This window comes from Hylaeus volcanicus, chromosome 3 (genome assembly GCF_026283585.1).
Source record: "Hylaeus volcanicus isolate JK05 chromosome 3, UHH_iyHylVolc1.0_haploid, whole genome shotgun sequence".
Taxonomy (NCBI): Eukaryota; Metazoa; Arthropoda; class Insecta; order Hymenoptera; family Colletidae; genus Hylaeus; species Hylaeus volcanicus.
The window spans coordinates 14,330,275-14,351,326 of NC_071978.1; the positions used below are offsets into that span (position 1 = coordinate 14,330,275).

Here is a 21,052-nt window from a genome sequence, read left to right on the forward strand (position 1 = left end):
AAAAAAACTGATTTTTTGACATTTCGTCTCTGCCAGCCGTGTGTAGAGCCTGAGTGTGAGGTGAAAATAATTATTTTTAATCGACTTCGAAAAGGAGGAGGTTACACAATTCGACATATGTATTTTTTTTTTTTTTTTGTATGTTCACCGATTACGCCGAAATGGCTTGAGGAATTGGAATGAAACCTGTTGCATCTTGTAAAGCATGTCCTCTCGGTGGTCCCGCTATCAAGACTTTTTGAAATTTGTCATTTTTTACCTTTTTTTTTTCAAAAAAAGAAACAGAAAAATTTTGTAGAACATGTATCCATAGAATTTTTGTTTTTAGAGACTATTCAATCAAAATCAACCTCGGCGTACCGATAAATGATATGGAGATTGGAACACGATCGATTTCACAAAGCAAGAAATCAATGTTTTCGGCGGAGGAGAACCGATAAGCTTTGATTTAGGAGCCGGGCATTTTGAACGCTTTTCTGCATTTAAACGTCATTTTCTCCCGAAAATACCACCATACAATTTTTGGTGACAATACCATTCAAAAGCTGAGACATCGACGGAGTTTTTCCCGAAGAGTGCCCGCCAAACAACTATATCTTTGAAACTGAAAAACAAATGCAGAAAAGGTTAAATTTTTTGAATTTTTCACAATTTAAAGTTTGACCTAATTTTTCACTCGTTAAATCTACGTAATAAATTTTGGTTCAGCATCAGACAGATGGAAAATTTAACGCTCTTTCGAATGGTATACTTAGTTTTAAGTTTGCACCGTAATTTGGTGGAGTTATGACCGTTTAAAGAGTGTCAAGTCGCAAACGCATACAAAATATTAAAAGTGAAAATACTCGAGAATAAGGCGACACAAAGAAAATGTCTAAGAGTAATTTTTTGTTGGAAATGTCTTGTAGAATTGATACCCTGCTTATGACACCGAATTCATACGTAGACACCCTCTATACGTAGTAAAATGAAATTACGTTATTCCGTGTACTAGGTCATCCCATAAGTAAATGTCTCTTACTTTATTGTAAAATACATCTTTTTCCAAATTTTAACGATGTATTCATCAAAACTTCGGTTTACCTCTCTAAAAGAGTCCTTTCAGTGCTGTCTTGGCCGTCGAACCAGGAATCGATATTTTTCATTCATAAATTAAATTTTAAAATGATCCTGAGCAAACAATATCTGCGGCATTTTATCTTATGTGAGTTTCAAAAAAGCAGTACACAAGAAATATTGTTAGAATCATTTGCGGATTAAATAACGACCATGTATTTAATTTGTAAATATATCTCGCCTAAATATAAACAAGTTTTTACAAATGAAGTCGGCCATTCAGTATACGCCATTTTGAATTTTGATTTTTAACGTCAAATTCGAAATCAGTAACCTCAAAATCCTCTGTATACGTCTTTCCATCTAAATATAATCAAGCTTTTACAAAAGAATACGCCCATTTAGGATTAACCATTTTGAATTTTAGATTTTTTACGTCACATTTAAAATTAGCGACCTTAAAATCCTCTGTATACGATTGTTCATCTGAATATAACCAAGTTCTTTTACAAAAAAAAATACCCTTATTTAGAATCCGCTATTTGGAATTTAAAATGTTACTCTTGTAACTCTAAATCTCTATAATTTCGAAGTCAGCGACCTCAAAAATCCTATTGTGCCCACTGACAATCAAATCCAAATCTTTTTTTCTGCTTCAAGCCAAGTTTTTTTGGCATGAACCCAATTTTCGGTCCAACAAAAATCACATGGGACTACTGCGTCGAGTTTCAACGGGGAAGCTGGCGTTCGCTGTCGAGGGCATCTTCTTAGAAGTGGGGTCATTAAACCGTAGGATCGTAAATGTTTAACCTTTCGACCGGAGAAGGTCTGGGGCTGATCCGAACGGTCCGCCGCTGCATCTTTTGTAAATCGTTCGTCTCCATTATGCATAACGTGCCGTCTCCCTTCGACGATCCGGTTTTAGACGCCTCTCGTTCCGCGCCAATCGCCGGATTCTACCGCGAACAAGGGCCTCCTTTCGCTCCGATCATGTTATCTATCGTGAAAGTCGAGAAACTTGTGCAACTATTATATCTACTATGTGCTCTTAGACTCCAGCCATAGGAAATACAGGGTGCGGTGTCTAAACCCTGATGAATGTCAATTTGAATTTTCTGCGAGACACATCACTTATTTTCAAAGCCACATGTTCCTTGCTAACAAGTAGGAGAACCGTGAGTGTCGAAAGTCTTCTCGCTGTTGAGATTATTCGGTTCTTCGGGTACTTACCTTAGATCGGCTGTTTATAATATGGTGGCTAAATATATGTAGGTCGATTGGCTTCTAAATATCTAAAGATTCATATGAGACTGAGATTCATTCAAAGGAACGTCTTACGCAGGCTTCAACAGTCGTAGAAATAGCTCAGGTGTTAATTTCCGAGAACCCATGGCAATCTTTGAGGAAAATGGCACCCGAGTTGGATATTAACGAACGAACAATACGTTACATTGCAGAGGAGGACCTACGATATAAATCGTTTGTAATAAAAATACGACATGAGCCGTTTAGTCTACAACTGGTTGTTGGACGCCGTGGATATGCTTTCATCCAAGGAGTTTTAGTTCCTCGATAACTGAAGCGTAGTTAAAGAGATTACTGACAAGTAGAAATACCCTAATGCAGAATCCCTAGGCACCTCTATTGAGGGACTAGTTGCAAATATCGATATCACTGTTTTACTGAGAACGTGTAAACGCCTTAAACATCAGATACAGGTGATGTTTGCGACTTGTGTAATTATACTTGAGAGAGATCAGGCAACCAACATACGAAAGTATTTTTTGGAATTTAAATTGTTTGACTAGCAAAATTTAATTTGACTAATAACATTTCGAGGCTTATATTACCAGAACGGAATTTGGCAAATCAACGACCTGCAGTTCGTTAATTAATAGTAACATTCTCGGATCTCTTATTTATATTTCGAGCTGTTTTAGCGCCATTATGATCAGCTTGAACTCGTACAGAATAATTTCGTTATTTTTTTTTTAATCCCCTCGACCGTTAGATATACTACGGGAAAATTCGTTTACAAAGAAACGGATAGCGTTTTACAAAGAACAGACTTCACTACTTAAATCGATATATTAGCCAGTACAATGATATAACAGAACGAAGATAATTTCTAGAGATCAAAAGATCGAACGTTTCGTATGCTACAACTTCATATGACAACAACCTAATGAATATCACGTATGTAGCACGCCTCAGTATCAGTATTTATTTTAAGTGTTTCGACTATACAGCCATAGTTATTATACTGCCACGACGCTTTCTTCTTAAATTATACGTTTATCATAGTATATTATGTATTCCTCTCAGTCTTCTTCTTTTCGTTGCTTCATAGTTTTAATACTGTTTACAGTATCTCTTACAATCATTTGTATATCTGTTGGGGTCCACTGGGAGCCCTTACAGTTCGAGTACCTCAGGATCTCTAAACCCGTACTGTAGCTGCGCATGCTCATGCTTCAGCCCCTGGGGGCGTAGCACCCTTTGAGTATACAGGGTGTCGCAAAAATGTTTGAGGTCCTTGAAGGGGGTGGTTCGGGAGGTAATTTGAAACAACTTTTTCCTTAGCGAAAAGGTTGTCCGATGCTTCGTTAGGAAGATATTAACGGAAAACCCCCACCAATCAGAGCGCGCGTATACCGTTGGAACCCTCTGATTGGTCGGGGTTTTCTGTTAATATCTCCTCAACGAAGCCTCGGACAACATTTTCGATAAGGAAAAAGTTGTTTCAAATTACCTCCTGAACCATCCCTTTCAAGGTGCTACGATATTTTTGGGACACCCTGTATAGACATGGAGGAGGATTGCCAGCACCGAAAGTGTGTCCAAAGTCTGTGTGAGAGAGAAAGGTATAGAATGATATTTGTCTTGTCTGTGTGAGAGAGAAAGGTATAGAATGATATTTGTCCTCTCTCTGCATGCGTCAAATACATTATGAATGCCATGCTATATGTTACATTGGCGGGCTGTGTTCCGTAAAGAGTATATGCACTCATTATCCACACTAAATGTAAAGTTTATTGTAGAAAAATATGTGGATATTATCTTTACGGAATCCAACTACTGTTTATTTCAGCTAAAATCAATGACAGATGCCAAGGAATTATAAGTTACATTATATTAGAATATAAATATATTTGTATATACATAAAGCATATTATTGGTTTTTTTTTATGCAGTATACAGATTTAGAGAATTTCGTATATTGAGTATACATTTCTATTAAAATGATCTATTACAACAATTCCTAAAACTGAAGTGCAGGGTTTCTATAGATATATACAAAGAGTGCAGGTACAATGTTGACGCATCCTCTATACCTTTCTCTCTCGCATAGACTTTGGACACACTTTCGGTCTATACAGAACAAAGCAATTCCTCCTCCATTTCTATATACTCAAAGGTAGCACCCTGTAGTTATTGAGATAACTATAGCTCTTTCTCATCACGTAATCAAGCTACGCACATCTTCTCTACTTTCTTTATTCATGTTCTGGATCTAGTCATCCGAATCCTCTTATCACCCAACGTCAGAGACACTACAGCTCTCGCACGTAGATTGAAAAGATACTACCCTCTAGAACTTTGCAATAGATTTAATTAACTAAATACAGCCTCGCATATTATAACCACACTAAATAGTAAATTCAAGAATGTAAGTAACTGAAACTTACAAACCATGCCACTGTAACACGCTAATCTAATTGCTTATAATTCTCTATAAGAATTGATTATAATTGCTTAATTAAATAAAAAGGAAAAAGAAAAATGTTCTGGATTTTCTGTTAGCTCTGTGCACTCGAAGTACTCCTCTGTCTTACCTTTGTTCAAAAACAAATACGAGAGCAAAAAGTTGACAAATCTGCAATAGTTTGAGAGATTTCTTTATTTGAGAGATTTCTTTATGAATCGTGCCCGTCACCCTGTTTTCCCAAAATCTACGAATTTACCTGGTCGGTTCGTCGACCCGAAATCGCTGGACGGCGTCGAAAAGTAGCAATTGAGTGGAGGAACGCGATCAGGGAATTCAGGGTGCCGCGAACCAGGAGGATTTCGTGGTAACCATGAACGGTGTAAATCAAACGAAGGCTGCACTTGACTAGAAACATCGAGTAGCGGGAGGGTCGTTCTATATATAGAAGCCACTGAGTCATTTGACGTTGCTCAGAGTGTATACGGAGCACTGTCAACAGTGTCTCTCAACCACCTTGGGCGACACTTGGACGGTCCAGAACAACGGGTAGTTTCGATAAAGACGGTCGCATAGATCATGTTCATTTATGTACAGTGGGCGTAGAATGTATTCGTACACCGATCAATGTTTCAAAAAACTTTGTGTGAAATTGTAGTTTCTTAACTTCTATTTTTATAATCAATGATATTTTACATATTTTCAGAAATCTCTAAGATAGATATAGTCCAAATAACATTTACTAGTTAATATAATTTGTGAAATCAACAAAAAAAATGCGAAAAGTGGGTAAAAGCATAGAAGCAATAAGTATTTGTACGATTTTTATGACGAACCATTTACAGTAGAGTTTGTAACGTAAACACATTAGTTTATTGCTCCATGCGAATTAGAAAACATCAAATTTCCAGGAAAGTACTTTTAAAAATGGCCTAATAGAGGAATTGAATAAGATCCCACTTCGAATACCTAATAATTTAGTTAATTTAATTCTTAGAAAACTTACAATAATTATGAAATCAAAAGGAAATCCCACGAAGGAAGTATCATATACTTATAAATTAATGTAAATTTCTTTCTTTTTTAATCAAGTTTTAAAAATTAAACAGTTGTGCGAATACTTCTTGCTTCAACATTTCTATCAATTATTTCTTTCTTGTTAATTTCGCAACTTACATAAATAGCTATTCTTTTTGTAATCTATCTATTCTAGAGATTTCCGAGAATATATAGAATGTCATTGTTTATAAAAAATAAGTTATTAAATCACAATTTTACATAGTTTTTTTAGCAATTGATCAGTGTACGAATACTTTCTACACCCACTGTAGGAAATAACACATATTCTATCCTATACAGAGCAACGACGTTCCTTAAATTAAATTAAGTTACTCTATTACTAAACTAATGTATTACGTACCACATATATAAGTATGAATGCTTTGAACTAGCTACAAATTAAGGAAAATACTCCTATTTGTTTATACGACTTGATGTAAATTAATTTTGTACAACTTTGTTATACTACGAGCAGCTAAGTCTGCTCGCACCTTAAATAAATAAATAAGTAAGTAAGTAAGTAAGTAAATTTACACTGAATAAATATAACCAAAAACAGTATGGAAAACATTTATAAACACATAAGTTATAGTAGAATTCATAGTTGTCCCCTTTTCTCTAAAAAGGTACAAAATACTGACAGTCAGTTAAGTGTTAAATTGAAAGTTAATGAATTCAAATTGAAATTTACACTGAATAAATATAACCAGAAACAGTATGGGAAACATTGATAATTGTGCCTCGAGTACCAAATCAAAATTACTGGCAAACGCACATATGCGTCCACGGTCCACACCGATAACTTTCCCTCAAAGGATTAATCGAGCGACTCTATCGCCGATTGACCAACGAGATAGAGTTTTGGGTGTCTGTATCCAAGTTCCACGACTGCCAAGTATGAAGAATCGAGCGTGGCGACTCGTGATTGATTGCCGCGTGTCGCATGACCAACAAGGGTGCGCGTACAAACGGGAGAATAAATGGCGAGGGGAAGATAGAGTCGCTTACCATGGGGTCGTGGGGTAGGTGCATGGGGTAGGCTGGCTGGGCCAGGTGAGGAGGTGCGTATCCGCTGTACGGGGGCTGAACGCCGCCACCGCCACCCGTCCATGGGTCACCAGGACCCGTTCCTGCAGCATTTCCATCTGGAACACAAAAGAAAGATTTTATTAATTGCAAGGCCTTCTTTTGTAAAGTTATTTATTAAAACCATTTTGTTTTTTTTTTTTAATTTATTTATTTAATGTCGCATCAGCTTTTTAGCCATTAGCGACCACATTGCGATACATTGTTATATTTTGTGTCTTATTACATTGTATTTCACATACATCACTTGGTTTTCTTCTGTCTAACAATTTTGAACTATCTAAGACTAATTACATACTAAATTTCTGTAATTATTTTGATTTTCTCAAGATAAGTTATTATTCCTTTTACATGGTTTCTTTCATTTAAACATTGTTTAATATATACAAGAAGTTTTACTTGGGTTCAATTGGGTCAATAGTTTTAACACTTTCGCTGCGAATGGCGCACATGCGCGTCCTTTGCTTTTTTTAGTCGGTTTAGTCGTATTTAGACAATCAGTACGATCTAAGCATTCATGTTGGTCCGTTCGTTTGTGTTTAGTGTTGTGGTTAGACTTTTGGAAAAAGTCCATAAAAATTACCATAAAAAATAATAATTTTCGAAAATATATGGTTGTTTTTATTATTTTTCAGTTTTCATTTTTTTTTGTTCGGCAATCATATCATATATAAAATAAGTTACCACAAATATATGTTTTTCAAAATAATCATATTAGATCGTTTGTAAGAAATTTTTCATTAAAAAAAATATAATTGCAGCTCCAAGCGAACGGCTACTTATTTTCGTCCGCAGCGAAAGTGTTAAAATTTAAACTTTAAATGTTGTCAACATATATAATTTAGTATGTTGTACGACGCGCCAGACGTTAGAGTAAGTATTCTCCAAAAATGCCCGACGATAAAGTGTTAATAGATCCCTGTAGATAGACACTGGAATTACAAAATCTTATAAATAGATTCCTAATAAATGAAGTGTTAACAAAATCAAGATTCAATAGATCCCATAATTCAAGCCAACGCTAACCTAGAATAGCCTGAGGGATCTAGAACATAGAACACAGGAATCCATACTGGGTCTAATAGATTCTAACTCGAACTAACTCTACCTTGCAGTCTACTAAAGTTGTTCGAAATTAGAACTTGACGATAGTTGTGCTTTTAACACGTGACTGCCAGAATAATAATCGTGAAATTGTCTACGAGGCTAAAATTTTGTTTCTATATAATTAGAAATTATATAACCGAATATTTGTGGTAGTATTTATTTTTGCAATCTCTTTACGATTTACCTGTCCTAGCTAGATTTTGTTTATTTGACATCTCACCTTCAAAATAAATCTATTTAGTTCCCCGGTGAAAATTCTTGTCGCCCATATGTAGGTGACGTGACGTTCGATGTGTTAAATTAACGCTTTGCACTCAAGGCCTTATTTTCTGGTATCTATCAGCAACTCGAGATGCTTTCTTAGCATTCTATTGTCATGAATGCTAAGCTAGATTGACTTCGAAAATGAGATCTCTAATTTGAGATTTGAAAATCGGGTCACCTTTGCCTCAACGACAATTATTTTATTAATACTTCGAGTTCCAAAGAAATTAAACCTAAAAAGAACCTAGTGGTGACTGAGAGTCACCTCTCGAGTGCAAATGGTTAAGATGTCATTCATCTGTGATACTGTATATAATTTGATCGTGATTTTCATTGTCATTTTCTGAGAGTATCTGTACATGAAAGTGCACTTCCAAATTTCGAGAAAGAATTTTAGGTGTTTTGGTTTGTACAACCCCTTCTGTGTGGTCGTCGTAGTATACAAAGCCTCTGACCACCGGATTTCTTGCTTATACCTGATTCTATTGTTCGCGCTGTCCCGTTATGAAAACCATAGAGCCTGGACTATTGAGACTAGAGCCTGGAGGAAACAGTGTGCTTTCGTATTTCGGAGTAGTTGCATCGAGAAAAATGGATAAAAAGTTGCATTAAAACGAATTTCAAACGTTTTAACAAATTTCTAAGGCGAAGATTCCATTTTGAACAATTGGTATACCGATGGAGAAGAATATATATTTCCAACTACCTCGACAGAAAAATTAAAAAAGAATATCAACGATACTTTCGACGTTCGAGTCGATCTGAGCAGAAACTACTTTCTTATTTTATTTGATTTAGTGTTTTTCCGCCTTGGAAGAAATTCGGAAGTGAACAAACGTGACAGTGTTGTGGAATTTACAAACAAAAAACAAAAAAAAAACAATAGAGTTTGAAATTATAGTGTTCTGGTACAAATATGTACATACCAGTGCATGTGAAGTTTGCATTCCACTTAAATAAATTTATGTTAATGAAGTAAATATGATGTATATTTGTATTGTGTTTTATATATGTGTGTATACTGTTATACTACATGTACATAGGTATAATAAGATTGAAAAAAAGATGATTTAAAAGATTTAGAGGAGAATGAAATGTTAAATTTTATGAAATGGCCACCTAAAAGTCCCGAATTAAATAGTATTGAGCATGTCTGGGATTATCTAGACAGAACACGAAAAACTAGAGCCAAGATATACAGATGAATTCCGTGAGGCATTACGAATCGAATGGCAAAACATTTCGAGTGAAATATGATAATTGACAAATTATACGGAAGTTCTATGAGAAGTCGACGCTATCACGAATGTAAAAGGAGTGCTAAATATTAAATTCTCCTTAGAATTTATACTATCTTCATTTAATTTCCGAGAGTACACTGTACAATAGTATCGATAAAATAAAATATATAAGCTAAATCAAAACTTGTACTCTTTCTTTAGTGATAATAATAAAAAAGATGTAATGCACCATAAGTGCCCTAAGACTTTTGCACAGTACTGTATTTACAATGAAAGATTAATTCTAAAACATCAAACCTATCATTTAATTTAGACACATTTCTTTAATGTAGAATGTACGAATATTTATGGAACAGAATGTACGTCAAAAAGCTAGAAAAATTAAACTTTTAAAGATAAAATCCATAATAAGAAAGGGTATGGAATGATAAATATTTATGTAAAGAAAGGAGACTTTCTTTAATTTGAATTGTGCGCGCCAATTACTTAGGACTCTTGAAGTAGCGCCGCATAGACGAAAGAAGACACATGAAAAAGATTAATATTAAAACGGTTAATAACAAGAATGGACTTATATTGTCGTTCCTTTATTTTCAGGTAATATTACACTGTAGTTATTGTAAATAGTGTATATAATGTATGTTATTAATGTAAGAATAAACTTTATTTTCAGAGTAACACAAGCTGTCTATTCTTTTATATTAATTTCGAAGATATAGATAATAACCTTATATTTATAATACCGTTTGGTTATAAATTACATATATACTAAAAAAAAAAATATAAAAGATCAGACCGCCACGGTGACGATAACGACTTTGAAGACAGATGTTAAATGCCGCTACCCGGCGGCATCGGTCGCAAAGGGTTAACCTCTCTTTAAGCAAGAAGCAGGACTACTTCTCTAAGAGAAGGTAAGCTTGCGGTCCGGAGGCGCAAACGGGCCGTTTGCATCAGCAGAGTTTCGACACCAGTCGACGGTAGAGCAACAAATAGTAGCACGTGGCGTTCAGTGACCGGAGAATGCCGCGCACGTGTTCGAACAATGCTCTCCGCCTAAACGAATTAAAAGACATATTCCCACCGAACTTCCCTCAAATTGCCCGCCATTCGATATTATCGTTTCGTTGCTCGAGCAACGACGCGACGCACAGTGCGGACAAAAATCAAAATTTCATTACTAATATAAATATATAGCTATTTATTCACAAAAAAATTAAAATTAACCATAAACATTAATAAAATCATAACAAAATTAACAAATGTAACAAAAAATTAACAAACCCCGATTTTGATGAAACTTTGTATACTTGTTTGTGGGACCTTCTTATGAATTACACCATCCTCAGTACGTGCGAATTTTGCGTTTAAGGGAGAAATTAACCCTTTTATCCGAGCCGCCCCTTTTACTTTTCCTTGGAAACGATTAGAGATTTCAAAAAAATGTTCAAGCAAACATTACACTGTTTTTAGAGGCCTATAAACCGATACCAACAAATTTTTTTTTTATTTTCCCCCCCCCCCCTCGAAATTTGCGAAAATTTTGATTTATTTCTGAATCAGTAAAAGCGTGTTTTTATTCTGAATCCAACGGTATGTATGAGTTTATGATTATCATACAGGAAAATAATGTAATATTGTAAAATTGTCGCTTTAGTAGACTATGTTTCGAATTCTTTAGGAATTTTTGTCTCATAAATAATAGAAGTTGCACCCATATGTTATTTAACACACTATGCTTCCTTTTGGCTGAGGATGTGAAAAATAATTTTTATAGAAATCCATAAATCAATTAAATCAGAATTTTTAACTTCCAATTGCGACCATACACCAACAGTACGGTCCCTTATTAAAAATTATATAAAACCGAACGTTGAAAGTATTGGCAAAAAAACTTATACGTTTCTTAAAATATAACAAATATGGAATCCAAATATGTTGAGAACTCGGGATATTTTTTGCCGTTTTGTCTGTATGTTTGTTTAAAGATAAAGATTGTATTATGGATACAAATGATTGATACATGATTATTTATAACAATTTCCACGCTGACACACATTTTCTACGATAGAAATCTGCCTCACATTGTGATATATACTAATATTGAATTTTGTCCACTTATTCCGCACTGTGCGACGGAGAAAAGAGATCGCGATGGAAAAGAAACGTTCCTTCACAGGCGTATTCTAGTCAAGAATTCCTGGAAAAATCTACTTCTTTGCATTTTCTTAAAATGTGGCTGTCCATTACGATCAATACACTTACGTAATCCAGTGTTTCCTAGACGCCATGCAACTTTTGTTTGAAACATTTTGTCGTACAACGAATATCTTACGAGTTATTTGAGGTCTTCATGTTAGAAGACTCACCCTGTATATAACACAAAATTTTGTTGAATTTGGAATATGAATGGGGTTAGGATCTCATAAAGAGAATGATATACAAGGTGTTACATACTTTCAATTCAAATAATATTTATTAAATTATTTGAAATTGTATATGCACAAAATATTGTATTTATACAAAAGACTAGAGCATTTCCTTCAATCTTCCATAACACAGAAATTATGATATACGACACTCGACCTTCGAACATTTTTAAAAATACAGATTTTTAAGCCAACAGAAAATGCCAAACAATGAAAAATTGTTCCTGGAAACAATTATGTCCACAAATGATGAGTGATTTTCTAAATATTGAAGAATCACCGAAAACTATCACAGATGTAATAGTTAGCCTAATGGATGAACTAAACTTGGACGTCAACAATAAAGATGTTAACGACGGTATCGCTGTCAAATGAATACTTAATTGAGCAATAATTGAGTAACAATAAAATACACAATGAAAGTGAGGAAGAAGAAGTTGAAAAAAACGTCAAAACTTTAACAATATAAATGAAGCCTTCGTGCATCATGACAAATTTTTTACTATCATGGAAGAATATGATCCCAATGTATATCTCAAGTACGTAGGGCAATTCAGAAAGACACAGCATGTTCTAGAAATCTTTATGAAGAAAAGAAAACAAAAAGGTGATATTCAACTAACTCTTGACAAGTTTATAAAGGAAACCCCTGAAAGCATTTAAACAGTCTCTTAACTTCATTATGTATACATATTGATAAATAAATACTTTAAAAAAAAGTTTTTGGTGCATATTTGTTTACATTCCTCTACTTTCGAACATTCAACGTGCGCACACACTTTCAGGAACCAATTGTTTGCGAAAGTCGAGGGCCCACTGTATGTATAATTCTGCAGTATCCGAAAAAAAGTATTCATACACCAATAAATGCTCTACTTTGAACAGAAACTTTCTTTAGAGAAAATTAATTTAAAAATGGAATGCAGTAAAATGTAGGGAACTAAATTCATATTCGGTGGATTAAGAGCAAATAATTAGCAAAAAAAATATGCTGCAAGAATGGAATTGATATCCTTGGTAGGTACAGGAACACAATAAGTGGCTACGCTAAAAAAAATTTAATTCTTTGGCAAATAATTAGCAAATAAATAGGAAAAAAATATCGTGTTAATTTGTCATTGGCATCGTGTTAATTTGTCATAGAATCAAATCCATGTTGAAATGTACGCGCATTTTAAATTAATAGATCAACGAGCGAGGCCCCACAGGCGGAACGAAGGAGAAGCGAGATCGGTTGTGGCACGTTCCGTGGTCTTGCAGCATCGTGCACGATATTAATGTGTTATACACACATATATATATATATATACGCGATATTAATATTAATGTGTTTTTATGTATATGCAGTGTGAACCTTTTATTCTATTTACCCAAAGTGAAACTGTTGAAATAATTGTATCTTAAAACAATCGAAACAAAATAAAATTATTAACAATCCAGTCCATTTCTATAATAAATTTCTGTAAAACCAAAAACTCCACTTCGAAAAGAAACATCTACGAACATTTGTGACTCAATGAATTATTGTTTTAATTTATAATTAGACTGTATTCTGATATAAGTAAAATTGAAATTGTACGTTCAAAAAATCATATTTAAATTACATATGTCGCCCTAGTGGCGCCACTCGAGTGCAAAGGGTTAATATACGTATTAAAAACAAAAAAAGATATCCAAAAAAATACTTAAAAATTGACGTTCTGGACTGGAACACCCCTTTAAATTCCTTAAGGGGTTAGTCGCAGTCAGGAACATGGAAACGGACAGTTTCTTGTGTGTATGTGTTCTTTTAAGGTATTAAATAATAATTTTTCTGAATGAAATGTAAATATATTACAAAGTATGTTTTAAAGAACTATAAAAGAATTTTTGTTTTAAAAAAAGGTTAATTCATTTCGTCATAACAGGCGATGACGTGGGTGACCGCTTGGTTTGCGGTGAGCAAGATTTCTTTAAACTGGTACACCTGAAAACAAAACTATAGGTAGATTTAGAAAATATATTAGACTAACGGGTCCCTGATCGGAGGATTTTTTATTTTCTTGTATACTTTTTTTTTATCCTGTATTGAATCGCTTAATTTTAGTGAAAAAATTGAAAATCAACTCCAAATGTATGCCATCTTGTTTTAAATTAATTTTTTCCAAAGTCCTTCGTTCAGGGACCCGCTAGACTAATCTATTTTCGAAATCTACCTTTGTTTTTGTTTTCAGGTAAACCAGTGTAGAGAAATCTTGCTCGCCGCAAATCTATGTTTTTAAATCATCGTCTACGTCATCGGCTGTTATGACGATATAAATTAACGTTTCTTAAAACAAACAATGTTTTTTAGTTCTTTAAAACATGTTTTATAATATACTTAATTGTGATTTATGCAAATTATTATTTAATAACTAAAAAAAATTACAAAGAAATGTCGTTTTCCCTCTTCCTGACTGCGACTAACCCCTTAAGTACGATTCCTCAAAGCTCGTTTCCACGGTGCAGTTACCACCCACTCCCCCCTCGCGTAAATTACATATCGTCCATGGAGAAACGTCGGCTGGAACATCGCCAGACCACTGATCCAGGATCGTTCTGTCGGGACACCCGTTATCGAGGGCAATAGACGGCACGACGCGGGCCATTATTTCAGTTGAAAACAACAGCAATAAGCTTCGGGAACGTATTTCTTGATACTTTTGCTTGATATAATTCCGCGCGCAGTGTTTCCACCGAAGAGAGGAGCGAAACTAAGCCAAACTACTCGTCCGTTCCTAGCCGACTACCCGGCATTCGATGTCTGATAAAACTTTTTCGCCCGTCTCCCGTTTTCCTCCAACCCCCGTTTATAAGCTATTCCGCTCGCCTACCGGGTGTCACGAGCCGAGGAAACGCGTTCGAGGTGCCAGCCAACGAGTCTCCTTTACTACCCTCTGATCTTTAATAACAACTTTACCCCGGAAACTTTACCGATCTTATTGATTTACCGTCTCGGTAATCCGTCCGAGAAACTTCGGATACGCTCTTTCGGTTCCTTGCTCGTTTCCAGCATTGGCCCAAACTCCGTTCCACCCTGAAACGTGACTCGAAAAATTCCCCGACAAGCCAGACCGCGAAACGTTTCCCAGGAATCATTTCCACCTGCTGTGCGGCAACGATAATTACCCTATTCCTACGATGAGCCGGGAATTATTACATTGGAAGCTCCAAAATGCTTGGATAAATATGAAGAGCTACCTTGATAAAATTTAACGAGTTCGGGACGTTGCTGGTGCGTAGAAATACAGTGGTTTGGCGGCACGCTATACTTAGCGGTGATTCTTCTAATTCTAGAATCTGTCGGACTTGGTCGGAATCAAGTTGGATCCATTAGAATTAAAATGTAGCAGATATAGATTATATTGAAATTAAGGGAAAATACTTTAAATTTGAGCTTTATCGAAGATAGAATGTAGTAGATTTATACAATCATAACACTTCTGTTAATCCTGTTCGAAGGAACGAACCCTTACAAAAGGCTACCTAATATTAAAAATTCCACTAATTCTACCTTTACTGTCTAGATTACGGAGTACTCCAAATCTGTTTGAATTTATAATCTGTTCTACGAATAGTTTATTCTAAACTCGAAATCTACCAAGTCTAATGTAGACTGCTCCAGTTTGATCAATAGTAGAATTTAGTAGATATGTATACATGTAAGGATATTTATTTGCAATACAAATTGAATGACTAATCAATAAATTACTACCACAAATTGATAAACATAATTGACAACTATAAAACATACAAACATACCTAATGGTTTAAACATAAACATTCATCCAACATTCACATTACAATACATTACGTATATGAGATAGCAGATTCTTATAGGAAATCCAATGATCTCCAAAAAATGACTCTAGTAAAAATCTCGCAAGTCTAACCGTTATAAATTTATAAGCTGCTAAAGTTGAAATGATAAGAATTTGTCTATTTTTCTGAATTTTTAATATTTTTTAAATTCTAATAATATCAACTTTACTATCTTATAACTTTATATCAGGTATACTTACGAAATGTTTACAACAATTTTTTTTTTAAGAGCATCCCATTTCTCATAAGAATACACTATCCATAATATTTCCGTTATTTCATTCTCAAAATATCAAAATCAGAATGCAACAAGTTTTCTTTCCTGCATATTAAAGTAGGAGAATTCAACCATTGCGCAGAGACACTAAAATTTGAGAACTAAAATTTTTGGGGAATTTGTTTATAGTTACTACAAAGCATTTAAGATCCCGGGAACATTCAATTTCGAAATTCATCCTTTTAAGAACCCCCTAATAACCATACATCCAAGTTCTGTTAAAGCTATTAGCCTTTTGTAAGTCTTACAAAAGAAAACTAATTGTAATTATACTCATCATTTAAGGAGGTCATCCCGTGTGACGGCCGTTTTTTTTAAGGTTCTTTCGGCATTTTTTTATAGCGAAATGAAAAAACACAGAGTTTCCAAATTTTTACTATATACTTATTCAGTCTTTAACTGTAACTTTGAATTTTTTTAAGCAAAAATATAATGTGGATCGCGAAATTTATCGCTTGTATGGTACTTATGTAAAACAAAGGTAGGTGAACGGCATCCATGATTCCGGCAGACTGGATAATCTGAAATAAAAAAATCAAATTGCATGCTAATCTGTAGATGGATGGCTATTGCCGGAACTAACATTTTTTAAAAATCTTGAAAATTCAATTTCTTATATGCTTTTAAACCGTAAGATCCAAAATTTCATGATCTTTTACGACTACTTATTTATGAAAAAAAAAACGGTTCAATATTTTTCAAAAATCCTAGTTCGAGCGATAGCTATCCACCTACAGATTAACATGTAATTTGTATTTTTTATTTCAGATTAGCCAGTCTGCCGAAATCATGAACGCCATTCACCTACCTTTTTTTTTTTTACATACGAGCGATAAATTTCGTGATCCAGATTATATTTTTACTTTAAAAAATTCAATGTTACAGTTAAAGGCTGAATAAATATATAGTAAAAATTTGAATGCTCTGTATCTTTTTATTTCGCTATAAAAAATTCCGAAAAAAAAAAGAAAAACAGCCGTCACACGGGATAACTCCCTTAAACGTATTGATGTATTATTTCCATTTATTTCATTAATAAATAAATAAACTACAATCTACGTCTCACAGATTCCAAACTACCTTCGAGCCCATTCCTGTCGAACATGAGACTCGCTACACCTAACCGAATACCAGCTCAGCGCAAAATATATTACAGGTATTTTACCTTCGACACTTGTCGAACCTAGAACCTGTCACGCCTGTGTACCTGCGCTAGGTGCGAGGAGACCCGAACCTGGATAATAAACCCGAGGCCCACGAGGTCCTCATTTGCGTTGAGTTTAACCCTTGGTAATTTATAAAGCTCCTTACGTTAGCCTCCAATTCTGAGATACGTCCGTAAATTTTCTGACGTCGCGTCGTTTCAGAAACGACGCGCGGTCGGTAAACAAACAAAACGTATCGCCAATCGCGAATATAATGTCGGCCGCGCGAAATATCGCCGCGACGTTGATTTCGCAACGCGATTAAATTATATCGGCGTAAAACAGGAACAGCATCCACGGTATAAAGTTTATTGTGCGTCAACAGTATAACACGGCGACGACGCAACTTCCCCTCCCCTCCCCTCCCGGCCCCATGCACGCAATTTTTTTCCTATTCATCTTTTTCGCGACTAGTAGCTGCGAAATTTTCAACGAGCAGCTACGACGTGCCGGTCGTCGCCGTTACGAACAAATAACGAGAGATTGTTATTGTTTTTACGTGCGACAGGCAGAACGACGAATTTTACGAGCGCGCGGTAAACAGCTGAATATTACTGCGATCGTAAACTCCCTTTTATCGTTCGTTCGAATCGTTACGCGATTTCCAGCAGATATAGATGCACACGCGCGAATTCGACGTGCACGAATGCCCACTAATACTAAAGCCGGGACATATCGTTGCTGGTTGATCGCTAGACAACGATCGATCGACCCAACAAGACCGGATAGATGTTACTTTTAGTCGCGGCCGGTAACGAGCGGCCTAGATTTTCGAATCAAGTTTAAGGAGTTACGTCATTACGTACACAGGAGTTACATCGCAGACTTTGAATAAAAGGTTTTTCGAAAGGGAGGATGTTTTTAAGGTAGCTGTTTCCAGATAGCCACGTTCAAAAGTGTAACTTATCGAACATAGGGGGTATTCTCGTCTGGAACTTTCAAGATATCGTACTTTGTTTTGCATATTCTCAAAGTGTAGATCTACGAAAATGTATCTGTCAAGGATTTTGTTGAATGCGGAAAATTCAAAGTTAAGAACGTCTAACTAAGGAGTAAGGAGTAAGGAGTCTAATCTAAAGAGTTAAATCACATCGCAGACTTCGAATAAAAGGTTTTTCAAAAGGGATTAAGGTACAGTGTCGGACAAAATGATAGGACGTTTGATGAATTTGTGTATTTCATATAACATAATAGGATATCTGGCCATATTACTCACCCTATATATTAGATATAAGGAAAGAAGAACAGTATTTAAGCCGTTGACAAATGGGTGGCGGAAGTGTCATGGTGTGGGCCGGTATTGGATATCGGGGAAAAACTGATATAAATTTTTATCAGGACGTGTAAATAGCAAAAAATACATTGAATTAATAGACTATCAATTAAATAAGCACGCAACTCATATTGCAGCCAGTAAGTTTATTTTTCAACGAGATACCGCTGCAATACATACCGCAAGATCTGTTAAAACTTATTTTAGTTCTAAAAATGTGACATTTCTCGAGTGGCCGGGCCGGTCACCCGACCTGAATATTATTGAAAATGTATGGGCAAAACTTTCCAGAAACGTTTATGCAAATGGAAAACAATACAATAATTTAATAAATATTATTTAAATTGAAAGTATGTAACTGTATTTGTTTTATGTGATTTTAACCTCATTTATATTCCAAATTCAACAAAATTTTGTGTTATGTAGGATTGGGATGATCGAGAGTGGCGAATAAATTAGACACGCGAGAAACTTGTAAATATAATAATATAATTAATAATATAAAATCAGGGCCGGCGCAATTAACGAAAAATTGTAGTGTAAATCCATGTGTCCAATAATAAACACGCAAAATATATATTTTATTTAGATATGATAATGAAGAGTGAATTACAATATTCTTCTTCTTAAATTGCAATATCCCAATATACACCAATATATGTATTGCAGTATTGCAATTAGAAACGAAGAAATTTTGATCATAAATATCTAAAAAGTATCGAATGTCTGCCCATATACATAATACTACATTTTCGTAAAGAGTGATACAATCTATTGGTATGAAAAGTTTCAACGGAATCGGTGAATCGAAGGTGTTGCGTTCTCCTTGTTAGTAAGTACTCAATCTTAAGCCATATAGATCATTTATTTTGTGTATATCAATAATTTATTTAAAGTGGGTAGTGTAGTCCACATATTTATAAACGGTGGTGTATGTCTTTTCTATCGTAAAATAACAGATTTAAATGATTCGTCGACTTACCGATATAGTAAGGGTCTGCGTAGAGCGCCGCAGCCTTTGGGGAGGTGTATCTCGGAGAGTCCTGGCCAAATTCATCCGAGCCGTACTGCAACAGAAGAAACACATACGTTATTAATGTAAACAAACAAAAAATATAGAATTAGTGTGAGGAAAGAGCCGACTTTGGGCATTGAAATATGAGTTGCCATCTATTAGCGATCTGTGCAAAAGGGATCGAACTCCCTGCGAGCTTTTTGACACAGGTCTGTGAAACAAACGACAGCCGAACAATTGAAAAAGAAAAACGGAGTCTGTTGACAGCTTGTACAGAGATTTATTAAAGAGAAAAAAAAAATATACATGTCGAATTGAGTAACCTCCTCCTTTTCAAAGTCGGTTAATAATAGAACTTGGTGTGATCTTAAATTAAAAATATAAAACTATAATAGAGAAGTAAGCCCGCTGTGAATGCAAGCAATCTTTGAATGTCACACATATTCATAAAAATATTTTGTGAAGCTAAAGTTTTGTTCTTATACATACAACCATATGTATACTCTAACATTTGCGATAGTATTTATTTCTATAACCCCATAAAAATTCACGAATCCTATCCAGACTTGTTTTCTTTAACACATGATCTTTAGAATTAATTTGTTAATTCCTTAGCAAACATCCCTGTGACGCTGCGATTAATGTATTAAATGGCGCGATTCGTCTCGAGACAGAAGTCATGGACTATCGAGTACTATCAGCACACGTTTCAGTCAGTTTCAGAGCAACACGTTGCAACAAGAAAGGGACTATCTTCAATGGCACCAATATTTGTTGGAATACCAATTATCGCCTTCACGACACGACATAAATGAGTGTTTCTTATTTGATATATTCACAGAAGCACGTTTTGCAGCTATCGACATTGATCAACTTTTATATAAATAGTACTTTAGGAGATACTGCAGTGTTTCGTTAAAAACGGAATGGTTAAATATCTCAAAGAATTTTACAAATGTTCTTTCTTTTTAAATGGTTTTACTTTACGTCCTATTTACTGCTTGGTAATTAGAGACGGATTTAATTTAATTTCTATTTGGTTAGTGATACTACATGTACATATACTACTGTAAAGTTTAGTGACCTTACAAATGTTATTTGGTATAAAGAGTGTAGGAGTCTAAAGGGAAAATAAAGCACAGAGCTTCGAACCCGCGATTTGTTGTTTCGTTTGACTCCATATTCTTGGATATTAGAGGGAGCGATACTACAAGAGGGACATTATATAGAGTAAATAATTTTGTTGTGAAGTAGTTGAGGAGATTTAAAAACAAATCGACAAGACTGAAATCAAGTATACATATACAAGAGCTATGTGAACCTGGCACCCGACTTTTCAAAAATTAATTTTTTTTCTATAGAAAATGATAGCATTTCGTTTGTACTTGATTGTATCACCAATAGTTTTGTTTGTACCTTCATCAATTAATAATTAAAAAAATTAAACAAATGGTCAGCACCTGATATTGAGATTTTTGAAATCTGTTTTTTCCC

General features: G+C 34.8%; 1 protein-coding gene across 3 annotated transcripts in view; it reads right to left on the minus strand.

Annotated features, from left to right (window-relative positions):
• Nucleotides 1–21,052, minus strand: part of LOC128873230 (protein daughterless) — a 400,065-nt gene that overhangs the window by 48,760 nt on the left and 330,253 nt on the right. For all 3 annotated transcript variants that reach the window (XM_054116636.1, XM_054116638.1, XM_054116639.1), the window contains 2 exons: nt 19,526–19,610; nt 6,830–6,966 (listed from right to left, as the gene is read on the minus strand). In XM_054116636.1, coding sequence (XP_053972611.1) covers nt 6,830–6,966; nt 19,526–19,610 — 222 coding nt within the window. The remainder of the gene's footprint in view (nt 1–6,829; nt 6,967–19,525; nt 19,611–21,052) is intronic.